The 16,597-nt window shown below is 40.8% G+C and overlaps 1 protein-coding gene across 8 annotated transcripts in view; it reads left to right on the top strand.

Moving 5' to 3' along the window:
• The first annotated feature begins 4,176 nt into the window (after positions 1–4,176).
• Positions 4,177–16,597, top strand: part of ZNF711 (zinc finger protein 711) — a 24,137-nt gene continuing 11,716 nt past the window's right edge. For 6 of the 8 annotated variants that reach the window (XM_033514035.1, XM_033514033.1, XM_033514036.1 and 3 more), the window contains exons 1-7: positions 4,177–4,351; positions 5,096–5,626; positions 12,766–12,924; positions 13,717–13,863; positions 14,439–14,576; positions 15,715–15,762; positions 16,279–16,422. In XM_033514035.1, coding sequence (XP_033369926.1) covers positions 4,273–4,351; positions 5,096–5,626; positions 12,766–12,924; positions 13,717–13,863; positions 14,439–14,576; positions 15,715–15,762; positions 16,279–16,422 — 1,246 coding nt within the window. In that variant the 5' untranslated portion in view covers positions 4,177–4,272. Of the gene's footprint in view, positions 4,352–5,095; positions 5,627–9,053; positions 9,169–12,765; positions 12,925–13,716; positions 13,864–14,438; positions 14,577–15,714; positions 15,763–16,278; positions 16,423–16,597 lie in introns of those variants that run through there. The other 2 variants (XM_015626535.2, XM_015626536.2) reach the window with 2 other exon arrangements.

Here is a 16,597-nt window from a genome sequence, read left to right as displayed (position 1 = left end):
GGCGGCACCGCGGGCGCGCCCGCGCCGGGCACGCGCGGGAGGGAGGGAGGGAAGGAGGGAGGGAAGCGCCGGGAGCTGCCGGGAGCCGCCGGCGCCAGCGGGCACCGACAGCCCCGGCCCTTGGGCACCGCCGCCCGCCTCTGCCCGTGATTTTTACTACAGGAAGTTTTATTGGTGCGACGCGTAGATGTAATTTTTTTTTTTCATTTTTTTTTTCTATTTTATTATTTTGTATTAAGAGCCTTTAGCGCGTTTCAGGCAGCGAGACAAAATCTCGTTCGCTGGTTTTGTCTGTGGCATTTTAAATGGATTTAGAGTGTAAGTTGTCCTGGTGCGTTCTTGGTGGACACAATAAAGGACTTTATAATGGATATGCTGGTTTTTCATACCCAGTCTGTTCTCTCCAAGGGTCTGTGTTAACCTGCACGTTATTTTATTAATTGGGGTTTTCTCATTAGGATTTTTGCGCAATCAGGACGTTTCTCATTGCGTTTTTGTCAATTGCTGCATTAAAATTAGGAGTGGAAAAAATTAAAGCTGTCATCAGGCGAGGATAATTTTTTGTTGTGCGACTAGGATGTTAAGAAAGTAAATGGTTACACAGCATCTGGTTCGTATTTTTTCAACGGCATAGAAGTTTATTTATTGTTCCATTGCTCTGTGTCTGAGCCTGGTTCTGTTGGTTTAATGCAAGTCTCATATTCAACTTGTGAATATCCAAAACACCAGCAGTGCATGATGCTGTGTTTTCCTTTGGAGCATGTAAACAAGATGCAAATTATTTAGAAGAATTCCAGTGTGTTAACAGAGAGATTAAAGGCTGACCGTGCAATTAGGCTTCATGTGAAAATACAAAACCTGAACCTTCTGGTAATAAAGATGTGTGTAAATTGGGGAGATATTTGCAGGACCACAGAAAGAAAATACATTCCTAAAGCTATGTAAATAACCAGCATGTATTTAAGCTGTAATTGGCATGTTGTAATTGGTGTTCTGTAGAAATGTTTATGTTATACACATTTCAAATATGGCAACAATGCCTGGAAACCAGAACAGGGTTTGGGAATTTCCTTGTCCCCCTGGGAACACCACTGATACCCTGTTTTTCCTGGGAAGGGTAGAAGTGCTGAAGCATTGGTTGTTATCCCTCCTCCTTAAAATGCTTTGCTGAAGATTTTTGCTTTTGGAGTTTTTTTTTAAACTCTCTGTAAAATGAAAATATTCCTGGTTATTTTGTGATACTTTCTTTAGGAAGAGTAGACTAAGAACAGATCAATGTCTATCCTGGGAGCAGAGAACACCAGATTTTCAGTTGAGTGTTGCTGTTAGGTGTCTTTAGGTCATCCCAAATTGCCAAACATTACTCTTGATTTTAAAAAACACAGAAGTAATTTACAGTTGTAGTCAGAGAGGTCAGATGTCCCTTCTACTGTAAAATTCATTGCTTGTCTCAGCTGACCCCATCTAAGGAAGAGCTTTGGCATAAAGAGCTGAAATAGATTGAAATGAACCTCAGGCTCATTAGAAAGAGAGCTGTTATTTTTCAGAAAAAGCAAAACCATTCCAGCTACAGACATATTTTAAAAATTTAGCCTTGAGATATTGCTCTGGGAGTCTCAGTGTAGGTTGTATGAAATACTATGAAATACTTCATTTTGGGATGTGATGATTATGTGCTCTTTCTGAGCACATAATCTGAGCCAAGATAACATGATTTAATTAAAAATAAATCAATGAAAAAAAATTAATGGAATATTGTGAATATTTTATTGGCTGATGCTAATAAAACATTTTCATTGTCTTTAAATATCCAGAGGAGAAGGGGAATTGAGAGGAAAAACTTGAGATGTTACAAGGTAGAGGAAGAGAGGAATGGATAAGTTTGGGATTGTGACAGGGTGTGGAATTGTGGCTTTCTGCCTGATTTCTCCTTTTCCAAAGCCATGATTGGATCTGCCTGTGGTGGTGTGGGTGTGTTACACAGTGTACTACGGGAGGGAAGCTGAGAAGAACCACAATTAATCACTGCACTGCATTTCTTTGCTGTTCCCAATAACAAGATTTGCCTGCATATGTGACATGTGAAACTGCATCATCTGCACTGCTGCAACCTGTGAGCAGAACCTGGTTTGGGGCAGCTGTGGGCCTTACCCAGGGTTAATTCTTCCAGCAGTAGCAGGAAGGGCTTTTCCTGCTCTCACTGCATTCCTTTAAGATCGAAACGTTGATACAAAAAATAACTTTGTGATTGTGTGGTTGATTCCATCCTTTGTCTGCAGTGAGGGTTTACAAGAATCTTCTTCATAGCATTGGTACAGCTTCAGTGGGGTTCTTGCCTGTGTATCATCCATCTCTGATTTTAGGGGAAGTTTAAGGGATTGCTGGTGCCATCCCATAACTTTGGTTCTTTTTCTAGTCCTGTTAACTACCAGGAAAATACTCTTTTAGTGATAATTTGCTTCCCTGCAGAAATTTAAATTCACATTACAGTCTTACTTTGTATTAAATCTTTCTGTGTACCACAATATGTAATATAGTTGTGCATCTAATTATTCAATCTGAACATAAGTTGCTTATTGAGAAGGAAAAAAAAAGTCTGACATATTCTTCCTGTAATCTCAGATTGAAATAAATTAAAATAATTTCTCATATCCATTTACTCTGAAAAAAAGAGTTCTCTGAATGCAAAGGCTGTGGTCAGGAAATGTTAGATATTGCCTTCATTCTGAACTAGATGAATGAGCTATTTATGCTCTAGAGCTGAATTATATTTTGTACTAGCAATAATTCATTAGGTCCAGGGAGAATTTTGGATGGCTGTGGTGATAATTTGGGAGTGATGGAGCATTGCATTGAGGTTCTGGAGCTGCTCTGTGATCCCTAGAACTCTTAAAGAATTTGATTTTGGAGTGGAATTGAATTAGTAAAATCCTTGACAGCTTTCCTCACGGATAATGTTTGTCTTGTTCCGTATTCTTGAATTCAGACCTCCTTGGGGTGGATCAGTGGCTTTTCCTTGTGATTGCTGTCACTGGGCACCTTTACTGGAGGAGCTCTGGAGTTTGGGAGGTCCTGGCTCTTCCTCAGCTCTTTGATTCTGCCTTGGAGATGTCTCTGATTTTGGGCACTTGTTTCTACAGCTTGGCTTGACCTTGGCTGTGCTGGCTCTTGGGGTAGAACTCACTGCAGCGGGGTTGTCAAGTGTGTTCTACCACAAAGGAATTGGAGTTTCCCACATAGTTTGGATTTAGATGCTAAAATTCAATGAATTCTTGTGATGGGGTACTGGTGATTTATGAGATCTAGGAGAGCAAGAACAAGGTTGGTGCTACAAGAGGAAAGCAGCATACTTTGGAGACTTACCCTTGAAAGATTTGTACTCTGCTCCTCTCTGCCCCACTCAGGTCACACAGGTCTGAGCTCTGACTCTGCTTTCACTTCCCACAACTCCTAAAACTTCTTTGCTCTGTGATTCTGTCACTTTTTCTGATTGGATTACCAGAGGGCAGGGAGGTACAAGATTTTGGTCTTGTGCAGCAGGTTATTTTAGGCTTGAGTTTTTTCACCTGTGAAAGCCTTGAGCTTTTTCTGATCCTGTGGGTGCTTCTGTGGAGTCACTTTGTCTGCACTCAGAACTTGTGTAAAGTCCTTGGGGTTGCAGCAAATTGCAAAATAATTCCAAATCCCCACACTTCAGTGTTTGGTAGCAATGCTGGAAGGCTGATTTTATCCTTCTCCCTTGTGTTTTTTGGGAACACAGTTAAGTGATAAGTGCTTTCTCCTGCTCTGGGAGTGATTTTCTGTAGCTGTGCCTTGTCAAAGAGATTCAGCATCCCCAGTTAAATTTACACCTTAAAATTGATTTTGAAGTGTCTTCTTATATCCAAATTTTGAAAGAATTGGAAAAATTGATACTCCCAATACAATTCTCCACTTTCTTCATTGTAGCTCCACACATCCACAATGATAATTAGTTAATTAGTCTTGATAATTAGTTAAGGAGTCTGTACAGACAGGGGCAGAGCAGAGGCTGCTTTGTGCACATTTGCTAATATTTATTGTTTTGCTAAGGTCAAAAAATATAAATCAAAATAGTAAAGTGAATTGTGTGAAGTGTTGCTTATGGTTTTCTTGAATTTTTGGATAAATACTTCTCTGTGTTTGTCAGTGTAACATATCAATCCAGTAAAGTTGATCAACACAAGAACACTGTTAACCATAAATTCTCATTTTTGCTTTATTGCAGTTATTTGTGAATGAATTTGGCCGAATATGGATCCAGGTGGCGGAAGTCTTGGATTGCAAACACAGGAATCCAAAATGCCTCACACTATGATCATGCAAGATTTTGGTAAACTATTTTAAGTATTAAAAATAATAAGTATTAAAAATAATTTTCATTTTAATTACAACACTGAATAAAGTAAATTATTTTTTTTAAATTCAGATAAGAACCATTTTCTTGAGTGTTTTCAAGATTAAAACTGCTGTTTGTGTGTTAAAATAGTTAGCTGTGCATTTTTTGTTATGTCTAGAAAAGTAGTCTGCAAATATGACTGGCCAGTCCAGTCTGGTAATGAAAACCAGGTTTCTACCTCCAGCCATTCCTTGTGATGTGGCAAATTGTTGGAAATTTTACTGTAAATGTTGCATAAAACTGAGTGTTTATTTTTAACAAGACCCTTGCAGTGCAAAGGGTGAATCCTTCTAGTGTAACAACAATTAATGGTTTGTTACTGCACTTCCAGTGTCAGGCAAGAATTCTGTGAAGATTCACATTGCTGCTGCATTGGAATGTTTTCTAACTGGGAATTAAAAAAGAAGGGGACTGGACTGTCTAAACTAAAGCTGGCCTTTAGTTTTTAACAGATTTTGGGACATACTCCACATTATATCTTGAAGTGGTGTGTTTTGTTTATCTGAACTTGTACAGAACAGGCTGCTTTGGGCAGAAAAGCAAAACGTGGATGTGGAGAGGTAGCAGATGTTTACATCTGTGTTTAACTTGTCCATGTGGTAGCTCCATTCCTTAGATAGAGCAGTTGCTGGTGCAATAATTGTAACGTTTTTCTCCCGGTTTTTGGTTGTTCCCTAGTGGCTGGAATGGCTGGCACTGCTCACATCGATGGAGACCACATTGTTGTGTCAGTCCCCGAAGCTGTCCTGGTTTCTGACGTGGTGACGGACGATGGGATAACCCTTGATCATGGCTTGGCAGCTGAGGTGGTGCAGGGGCCCGACATCATCACGGAGACGGACGTTGTCACCGAGGGCGTCATCGTTCCCGACTCTGTGTTGGAGGCTGATGTTGCCATCGAGGAGGCTTTGGACACCAGCGACCACGTTTTGACTTCTGACCTGATCACAGAAACCGTGCGCGTTCCCGACCAGGTGTTTGTGGCAGACCTTGTCACGGGCCCTGAGGGACACCTGGAGCACGTGGTGCAAGACTCCGTGGCCGGCGCCGACTCGCCCACCATGGTCTCGGAAGAGGTGCTGGTGACCAACTCGGATTCGGAAGCTGTCATCCAGGCAGCTGGGACTGTCCCTGGCTCCACGGTCACCATCAAAACCGAGGATGACGATGATGGCAAGAGCACGTCTGAAGACTACCTGATGATATCTTGTAAGTCCACAGAGGTAGATGGAAGCAGGAGAGAGCTGAGCTGGAAGTGCTCTCTGGTGGGGCGAAGTTCCTGTAACTGGACTCTTGGAACACTCAGGGAATAGGCTGGTGCCCAGTTAATTCCTGGTGTCTGGATTTGGGGGTTTTGAATCCAAAATCACTGATACAACAAGAAAGAGAAGGACACTGATGCTGCTGAGTGAGTGGGTGTGTATGTTTGTGTTTCTGAAACTAGATATTCCAGGAAATTTAAGAAAAATACCTTGGAAAGTTAAACATTCCATTTATTTTGAATATGCAGCTTTTTTCTAAAAATACACCACAGGTATATTACAATGCTATGTAGATTGATGTAAAGATAACATATTGGGATTAATCAGGAGAATCCACTAAGAAATAGTTTTTTTAAGATCTCTAATTCAGAGTTTTTTTAATGTGTCCACAAAATGTAGTTTGTTTAGCATATTAAAAATTATAATAGGCATTTCATTGTCTTGTGCTGTTCTGGGCTGAACTTGGAAATAAGGGGTCGTGTTCATTAATGGATTGGCTCATTAATACATTCCAGTTCCCACACAGCATCCAGCTCCATATGATCCTGTTGACAGGTAGCTGAAGTTGGCTGCTGAAAGAACCTTGGGTAATTTGTGTTTCTTCAGTGCTTACATTATACCCAAGGTATCAGTTGTTGCTGCTACACAAATTTGATAAAATATATTCCAAGTAATTTAAATTTTTTTACTTCATCAAATCACTTATTGAAATGTGAGTAGGTCAAAACAGATTTTATTTAGTCAGAAGCAATATGTTAAAAAAAAAAAGTCAATGCCAAGTGTGTCAAAGTGTCAGTCTGTTCACAACAAGCTGCATTTATTAAAAATTTCATGACAGAGGACACCACTGATTCATGATGATAATGATTTTCTTCTCTCATAGCATTTATGTCCTTTATGCAAAATATATTTTGATATTGGTTTTCGTTCAGTATAGGATGAACAGCAATGATTTTTAAACCTTTCCATCATTACTGTGTCACTAACTGAAGTCAAAAAGAGGGTTTTTTGAATTAGGAACTTCAAAAATGAGTTGATGAAGCAAATTAGACCTGCAACAAAAAAAACCTCTGAGTGTATTTGTAGCAAAAGGAACACCATTTTTACAGTCAGTTGTTTCACTGAACAAATTCCTTCTTTCTGACAGAGTACTTAGGGTGAGTTTATTCTGTAACTGGCTATTTCCCTTGTCATTTTAAGTACAGTCATCTTTGGGATTCCTTCTGAGAGAGATGAGTGATTGATGCTGATGATCCTGCACTTAGACCAGAGCATCTGAAGCTTTCAGTTGCCTGGTGGCCCCACGTGTGTCTGACACATTCCTGGTTTTGTCAGGTGTTCCCAAGCTTGCCTTTCACAATGTTTCAAAGCCGTTTTGAGACCTAGTTTTCAGCAAATTAAATTTTTATATATGTATAATCGTGATGTGCCTGAATAGTCCAAGTTGGAAGCTACATTATTCATTTAGGATTTTGTTTTAAGTAATCATTTAGATAAATTAAGGCAGTCATAGAATCTTTTAGGTTGGGGAAGAGCTGCAGGATCATTGAGTTTAATCGTTCTCCCAGCACTGCCAGGGCCACCACTGACCGTGTCCCCAGGTGCCACATGCACATGGCTTTTGAATCCTTCCAGGGATGGACTGGACTCCACCAGTGCCCTGGGCAGCTGTGCCAGGGTTGCACAGCCCTTTCCATGGAGGAATTTTTGCACTGTCCAACCTGAGCCTCCCCTGGCACAGCTCAAAGCTGTTCCCCTGTTCCCTGGGGCCAGAGCCCGATCCCCCGGCTGTCCCCTCCTGGCAGGGACTTGTGCAGAGCCAGGAGGTCCCTCCTGAGCCTCCTTTTCTCCAGGCTGAGCCCCTTTCCCAGCTCCCTCAGGAATTCTCCAGCCCCTTCCCAGCTCCATTCCCTTCCCTGGACACGTTCCAGCCCCTCAAAATCCCTCTTGTCCTGAGGGGCCCCAAGGTGCCCCAGCAGTGCCCTGATCCCCCTGGACACCATTCCTGGTCCAAGCCTGGTGTTATTGGCCTCTTGCCCTCCTGGGCACCCCTGGGCTCATGTCCCACTGCTGTCACCAGCACCCCCTAGGCCTTTCCCAGCCCGTCTGCCCCAGCCTGGAGCTTTCCATGGGGTTATTGTGACTCCAGGTTAGGACCTGGCACTTGTGAATCCCCACAATTGGCCTCAGCCCATGGATCCAGCTTGTCCAGACTCCCCTGAAGAGCTTCCCACTTCCAGCATCAACACTTCCCCAGCTCAGTGTCACCTGCAAAGCTGATCCCTTCATCTGGAGCACTGATAAAGATCTTTGAGCTCTGTTGGGTTTCTAAGTTTTGAGCCTGTGCTGTGCTGGGGATGCCAGCCTGATCCCACAAAGTGTCTGCTATTGTGTTTTTTCAGTGGTAATGAATCATTCTTATGCAGTTGTTATTTTTTTTTTTTTATAGTTTAAATATTACCCTTGAATTTGTTTTGTTTATGGAGATAATGTGTTGTGTAGAATAGATAAAGACCTCAATTTATCAAGCAGGTCAAAACTTTTTATTTACTTAAATGTATTCAATTGTCAAGTACTGTCAATATTGTAGAAAGTGAATTTTACAGTATTTCATTGGGATGTATATATAGGACTGTTGAACTGTTTTTATAATGTAAATCACACCAAAGTGATACTTCTAAAGAATTTCAAAATACTTGTCTTTTAATGAAATTTAGCATATAAAAAGGGGAGACTTTAAAATGCCAGATATGCCATTAGGGAATACCATGAGTTGTTCTGTGGAGCACAGGTGGGAGCTACCAAAATATGACATTTTAGGGTATGGAACTGACTGGAGTTTTAATGTCCCTTATGCTTGTTGGGTTGCAGCTTAAATGACAGAACCATAGAATGGGTTGGGTTAGAAGGGACTGTACTGAAAGGTGATATTGCACCATTTTGAGGTGACATTCCCATGTAGATACTTTATGCATTTCTGGTAATCATATTTTCTGTCTAAATACTATTTGGACAATAGTAAGTTTGTCTTGATAGTTGTAGGACTGTGTATATGATTTTGTGTTTGGAAATTTTCATTGGAAGATTATCACCACTCTGCAGATAAATTCAGCTTTTTCAAACCAGCTTTGTAAGCATAGGACTTAAAAAAATCTATTTTTGATACGTTCACAACACAAAAACCACAAGGTGTTCACGATTCTTTGCTTTAAACCATCAGAACACCTTGATAAAAAAGAATTGAATCCCAAATGCGGTGGTGGGCCCCTGACCCCAGCCCTTGTTCAGAGAGAGATGGAGCTGGTGAGCAGCACATCCCGTGCTGCAGGGGCAGTGGGCAGTGGAGCTGAAGCCTCCCCTCTTTTGTTTTTCAGGTTTGCGATATTCAGACCCACAGCGGGTTGCCAGCCCCCGCTCCGCGTGCCGGCCCCATGCACTATTCTGGTGACCTCAAAGCCACCACTGACCCACACTGGAGCTGGCCCGGGGGTAAGGTACTGTGCCACCAACACCTCCTTTGTAGTGTCTTACACTGTTGCCTCATTTGCTAAACATTTTAGGATTCCTACTGCTCTATTTGAACCTATGGGACTTAAGTAGATCAGACATTAGAAAAACCCGGAGAATTGTCAAAGCGTGGGACTTACCTTGCCCTCGTGTTGCTCCTCTGGTGGCTGTGGTATCACCAGCATAGTGCATGTGAGGCATCACATGGATTGGGAGCTGGCAATCCACAGTGAATCTGGACATCACACACCTGAAAACAGCCAAGCCAGGTAAGTTTAACTCTGGGAGTGTGCTGAGTTTTCCTTTAAAGTTTGTTCACTCAGGAGGATTCAGCATCTGTTTATGGAGGTTCTGTGTTGTGTTTTTTCAGTGTATTTTAAGGGACCAGATAATAACATGTAGTGTTTCTGGTGGGTGAGTCAGAGCTGGAAGACACTTTGATATTCCATTGACTGAAAAGAAGCAAGCATTCCCTGTTCCCCTGAGCTATCCCTGGGAAAAGCAGCAGGGAATTTAGCACTGATGGGTTAGCAATGATTGAAGGCATCTTACTTAGACAGCAGAGTATTTTCATGTGCTGTTCTAAAAAAAAATAATATTTTGGAACCTGACAAAGATTCCTTGCCCTGCTGTGTTTTCTCTTCCTGAGTCTGTTTAAAAGGTAGATGGAAGCCATGAGATTTCCTTCAGATATGACAGGACTTTAAGCAAAAGCAATTTCCAATTCAGTGTGTTCTGTTGTATTTGAAACAAAAAGCAACATCTTACAGATAACAGTTTATCTTGATACCATTTTCCCATCCCAGATGATATTTTCCAAATTTTGCTATATTACACAGTTGCTTTTTTAGAAGAGTGATCCCAGAGGCCCTGGATACACAAATTTCCTGATAGGTTTCCATTTTTTTAGCTTAAATTGTAAAGACTGACTTTTTTGGAGAATACACAGGATGGTTAATGGTGTAGAAGTAACCACAAATGTTAAAAATACTGTTCTAAGTTTGCCCCTCTAAAACAGGAGTCCCTATTTTTAAAGGATATTGAAGATTTGGGGACTTTACAGGCAATATTTAAATACAGCAGGAAGTTGCTGTTGTTGAGTAATTTCCCAGAGCAGAAAAACTTATTTCTGTTAGACTGGTAACGTGTTAAGTTTATAAAATATATGAGTTTAGAAAAAAATTGTGTTGCTTGTGGTGCAGATTTGAAAAGAACCTTATTACTGCCTCCCAGTCTAAATTAGCAGGGTTTGTAAGCTCTGAAATATTTTTTTTGGCAGTCATAGAGCTGGGTATGTAATCCCTCCTTGTACTGGGAATTACCTCCAGTTCTTCCAACACTCCCACATGCAGTGGGAATGGTCATTGTATTAAATTAAGCTTCTATTTATCATTTTCCAGAACATGCATAAGAAATTATAAACGTTAAGAGACTTGCAGGGGGAAAAAAAAAGTCTTTAATAAATCCATGTTTAGTAAATGTATGGAAATACTTATTCCAAGATAAGGGAATTTCAGCATCTCCAGTTTTCTCTCTTCTGACAATCCCATTCTGGCAGCATAAAAAATGTCAATTAGCAGGTGCAGTAAAACTCCCACAGTGGACATAAAGGGGTTTAACGACCTGGTGCTGGGAAAGTGGATTTCAGAGGAATATTGCAGGTTCTCTGTTGTGGCTCTCTCAGTGTTTGTGCTCTGACTGTTGCCAGTGTCCTGCCAGGTCACACGAACATCAGGCAGCACGTGTCAGACTCTCACTCATTAGGGTGCTGATGTTCCTGGCATTGATTGCAGTAGAGATATAGAAAGTTATTTTAATTAAAAAAAGCAAAAACTCTTCCTCAGGAAAGTTTTTTTTTCTGATCCATGTTTGACTTCTTCAGCGATGGAATTAATCCTTTAGTTACCAAAAAAACCCCCAAACTCCACCAAACAGTCAAACCAGCATTCTTAAAATGTTTTCCATAGATGTTTGAGGCTATAGAGCCTAGTACTGCTAACAGCAAGGTTGTGGGATCAATCCCCATATGGATCATTCACTTAAGAGTTGGACTTGATGATCCTTGTGGGTCCCTTCCAACTCAGAATATTAATTTTCATCAAAGTATAGACTTCACGGAGGTTCTAAACCAAAACCAAATATTTGCTTGTACTTACCCACATTTTACCCAGTTCTGTCCTCAGTAACTTCTGTACTCACCTGGTGCAGTCCAAGATTTATGAATAGAAATGAGGTTTCCCAGTGCTGTGAGCTGGGTAGGTCCATGGAACCTTGTCCATGAGTGGGAAGAGCTTTCTTTGGGATTGCTGGGATGGATTCCCACTCCCCTGCTGCCAGGAGAGGCTGCTCCTTCCCACCTCTCCAGTTTAGCCCAGAGCTGAAGGGGTTAAAGCAGCTCTTGGGAGCAGCCACCAGTGCCCTGGGAGCAGGAAACTGGGAGGGGACTGGGGAGCACTGCAGCCATCCCAGGTAAGGCAGCTTTTCCCTGGGATCAGACCTTGGTGTGCCCATGGTGTCAGGAAGCTCTGCTGTCACCTCAGTGTTCGTTTGAAGGAGTTTCTCTTTGTTTAGTGCACACATATTTTAATGTTATGTGTGCAGTAAGATACTGTTTCCCTGGAATGTATTTCATTCAGATTTTGTCTGCATTTTGTGGGATTCTTCTCTATTTAGAGGACTTCAGTGGGTGTTCAGCACTGCACAGGTTTGTATTGACCATCTGCACAGGAACTAAATTTATCCTCAAATAGAAGTGTGTCAGTACATGTGGCAGAGAGATGCTGAGTTCAGTGCTCTCTGTGTTGGCAATTTGAGGTGTATCTATGGTTATCTCTGTGAATTCCCTTTGTACCAAAATATGTTGCTTTTAATAGTTTGGATGAAATTTTTTTCTTCAAAATTAATTGAACATTTTGAATGTATAAACCTAATAATCAGCAAGTGAGTTGTGTAAAGAATGAGAAGTCAATCTCTCATAGTATTTGGATTTATTGTCACTGCATCTTTTAATCAGCTGCATATCATGCATTAATCTTCAGTAATATGTATGTTTTCAAGTGGTAAATTTGATAAAATCATAATTTCTTTTAGAGTCAGATTTTTGATGCACATTTCTTTAACTGGGAATATGCTCCAAGTCATCACACTCCACAAGAGTTTCAGCCACTATATTTTAGTCACTATACATCAGAGTGAAATTTTTGAGAACTCTTAGACTGTAACAGGCAATTCTGGGTTAATTTTAAACACTTTTATATAGATATTTAATTTTAATTATTGATAAATCTTTGCTTTCTAAGAGTAGTAGTTTCAGCCATCACCAGTTACCTCATTCCCTTTGATGACAAGCTCCCTCTTGTGTCCTTCATTCTGTAATTCCTGCTCTGTTTCCGGAGTTGTGCTAAGATACTGAACTTCTGGAATCTTTTTAAACTTCTTGAGATGAGCTGCTTTTAAAGGACACTTAGGAATAAAAACCTTTCCTGTGCATGGGGAGAATAGTGGAGAAAATCATGCTACTGATTACTTTGACTTCTAAAAATATGTTTGAACTTCATTATTATTCTCTTCTCTTTGCAGTGGATGATGTTGGGGAGAAATTGGACCATATAGGAAGCACTCCCTTGAAGATCAGCACCGAGGTGGCAAATGATGATGTTGCTAAAGATGATGGCTTTGGTTCAGAAGTTATCAAAGTCTACATATTTAAAGCTGAAGCTGAAGATGATGTTGAAATAGGTACCTTGAAATCCTATTTATTCTTTCAGTTGTGTGAAGTGTTTCAGGGGCTTTCTGTTTGTTCTTCATTCCACATAATCCAGTGACTGGAGTGTTTTGTAGAACGTGGCATTTGTGGAGATGCAGCAAATGCTGGGTGTGGATTAGTCTCAAGTTCTTTTTTGATTAGCAGGGCTATTTTCAGGCAGTCAAAGCCCAAATGTAGAAGTGGTTGTGTGTCTGCAGCTGTTTTCTCAGCTGCTGCTTTTCTCTGACTTTGCAAGACAGAAGTGTGTCAGCACAGCAGAGCCTCTGGAGTGGATCCCTTTTGTTGGTGGGAGTCCTTGATGGCCTTTGCAGAGAGAGGGGAGGATTTCTGGGGCTGCAGGTGAACCAAGGCACTCAGAAATTCCCTGCAGTTCCCTTTCCCCTCGACTGCCCAGCACTCCCCGTGCTCTGAGGGGATGCACAACTCACCGGTGTCTGTTCCTGAAAAAGCAGAATTTGAATTGAATTGAACTGGTTGTTCTTGGGCTAAAACCTCTGGATCATTCCCAGGCTCTGTTCCCAAAATTCAGTTTGTTCCTCTGAGGATGGGCTGCCAGTGTCCAGGGACAGAAGGGACAGACTGCTCGTGCAGCAGCAGGGAGAACCAAAATCTCTGATGGCTGAGAGGTAACTCCCAGCAAGGGTGTTCTCAGGGCTCTCAGGGACATGGTCCCAGCAAGTCAAAAAAATACTTGGATTTGGAATTAATCTTAACAATGTCTTTGTTCACATTGACTTAATGTGTGTAACTTCTTTCTGTTCAAGGTGGGACAGAAATTGTCACTGAGAGTGACTTTCACAATGGCCATTCTGTAGCTGGAGTCATTGAACAAGGAGGTGTTGGGAGAATGCAGCGAGAAAAAATGGTTTACATGGCTGTTAAGGACTCTTCTCAGGAAGATGAAGATATTAGTAAGCATAATAAGAAACATTTTTGTTTCTCATGCTGTTTGTACATTCTTATAACCATCATTCTCAAGGAAGGACAATTTAATTTTTTTTCTGAAGGATTGTTCAGCCTAAAGTAGTAGAAAACTAAGCTCATCTTCCCTAAAAATAAAAAGCAGGCTATAATCATTTTAAAGTGATGTGGATAATGCACTTTATGCATATTGTGTGCAATCATTTCATTATTTATATTAAATTTAACATGTCCATGGTTGAAGTTAATGAGGTTAGTCAAACTTCTTATTTTTCTCTTTTCCTACTGTGAATTACGCAGCTTTCAAACAAAGTGGCAAATGTCATCAATTGCAAGTTCATGAGTTTGCATTTTGGAAATTTTGTGGGCACTTGTTTTGGATTGGTATTTATTGATACATGTTTTCTCTCTTTAAGGAATGTCTGAATAAGCAATGATCCCCTAAATGCCAAAGGAAGAAAATTAATTTATAATGGGTATCAATCAGAGCAAGAGCAAATTAAATGAAGGAAAAGTTAGGACAGGCAGAATAAAATTAAAGATTTATTCTCCTCCCTTCATCCAGGCTGTGCTGAAATAGCAGATGAAGTTTATATGGAAGTTATTGTAGGGGAAGAAGAAGCCACATCCCTTCCAGACACCCAGCTTGAGGACTCTGGCGTGAATAAAACATTTGTCCCCGTTGCTTGGGCTGCTGCTTACGGTAGGAACCTGTGCTTCTTTCCTGAAAATCCCTGCCATTATTTCCTCCCTCATCCAGCTGCCAGCATCTCTGGGATGACCTCACCTTGTTCTTGGGGTTTGGAAGCAGCTCCTGATCTCTGCCATCCAGTGATTGCTGTGTGTTGTGTTTCATGGAGTAGAAAGGAGAGCTTGTTAGGAGAAGTTTGCTTTTGTTTCAGATCCCAGCTCAGATGTACTGAGTATGTGGGGTTCAATGCTTTGTTGTTGAAGATCTTAAACAACAAGAACAGCATTAAGTATTTTACATTAGTAGAGGAAGGGGGAAAGGCTGTAAAAAGGGAGTAGTAGGAATAAACATGTTCCTAATAATTTCAGTTTACAAAATAATTTCACACAACATGTTTTAAACCTGTTAGTCCATCAGGTGAGAAATAAAAAAGTGATTTTGTTTTCCAGCTGTGGAAGTGTCTTAGGATATATTGTGAATTCTGTCTATTCTTTTGTGTAATTTCCTTGGATTTTGGTGTATTAAATGTTTGTTAAGAGGGTACCAAGTTATCCGTAGTTTGTTACAATTAATTAAGCATGTCAGTGAAATTTCCTTGGTGCAGTAATGAGAGCCCAGCAGTTGGGCTGGTAAAGTGCTTCAGACCCACAGAGGTTTGGCACATAGCAGCAAATAGTTCCAGTGCAAAATGAGGAATGTGGTCCTGAGGTATTCCTCGTGCATCTCCAACACTCCATTGTGCTGAGAGGCTGATAAGGGAAGGGCCAAGTCCTCTTATCTGCCTGCTTATACTCCAGACAGATAACGTGCTTCCATCTCAGGAGCAAAGTGTGCATTTCAGATGACCTCTGCATTGCTGTCTGAGGGGATAGATGAGGTCAAAAGTTTGCAGAGCATATTAATAATGAAAAGCAGGAGAGCCAGCAGGGTAAGCATGCAAACACAGATGGGGAGGATATTAACTCCTCCCAGAGATGGGATTTTGTCTCCTGAGGCTCATGATTATACAACACCAAGCTGCACATCTCCACTTGGATGGTGTTAACTTGTTACTTATTAGCTGTTAGTTTTCTCTCATTATCAGGCTTTCAAAGGCAGCATCTTTAAAAAGAACATTATTTTATAATGACTAAAATACCATTTTCTGCAGGAGATGAAAGAAGACTTCCCCGAAGATACGAAGATGGTCAAGCGGCAGGTGAGAACTTTTTAACAGCATTAAAACTAAAACTGTCTTTGAAAAAATAGACATTTCTGTGTCAGTGCTCCTAATCAGAGATGCAAAGAATGAGTCATAAATTAAATATTGAAGGACTCCACAGTCTTTCTCTACTGTTTTGAATGAAAACAATTCTAGATGTCTGTAGGCCGTTGGAAGGGGTGGGGAAGTTGGGAGGCACTGCCAAGTTTCTAATGTAGTTTTGCAGACAGAAAAAAGATAATGCAGTTGTTAAGAAGTAAAAACAAGTTGAATAAATATCAAGGAATATCTTTAGAAATGAATCAGTGTTTAAACAATCATACCCTTGACTTTTGCTGGGAAAGATAGATAGAGGTTGCTGTTAGCACACTTATTTTTAATGTATGTTGGTGGTAGAGGAGTGGGCAATGCTTGTTTTTAAGAAGTAGATAATGCTGCTGTGCAATTCCAGTCGTCAGTCCCAAAGAAACAAGTTGTTTAAGGTTTTTTATGGTGTCTAATTTTTGTTTCTAGGAAATAACTTGGATACACGATTAGAAAACAAAAACGGTAATGCAACACAGTACCTGCAGATTTGTGATAGCATTAGCACTAATAGAGTGCTCAAACAAAAAACCAAGAAAAGGAGGAGAGGAGAGGCCAGGCAATGGCAAACAGGTAAACACTGGATGGTTACGGTATTGTCATGGAGTGCCACCACTCCTGTCCTATTCCTTTTCTCTTTTTTAAGCTGATGCAGAATTAAAAGCTATAAATGATGATTTGCGTATTTCCTGTGTCCTTCCCCCCTCCAGTTCTGTGCCTAGAAAATGTCATATTTTGCTATTCAAAG

The sequence above is a fragment of the Parus major genome, chromosome 4A, assembly GCF_001522545.3.
Source record: "Parus major isolate Abel chromosome 4A, Parus_major1.1, whole genome shotgun sequence".
NCBI lineage: Eukaryota > Metazoa > Chordata > Aves > Passeriformes > Paridae > Parus > Parus major.
This window is presented reverse-complemented; position numbering and strand designations above follow the sequence as displayed.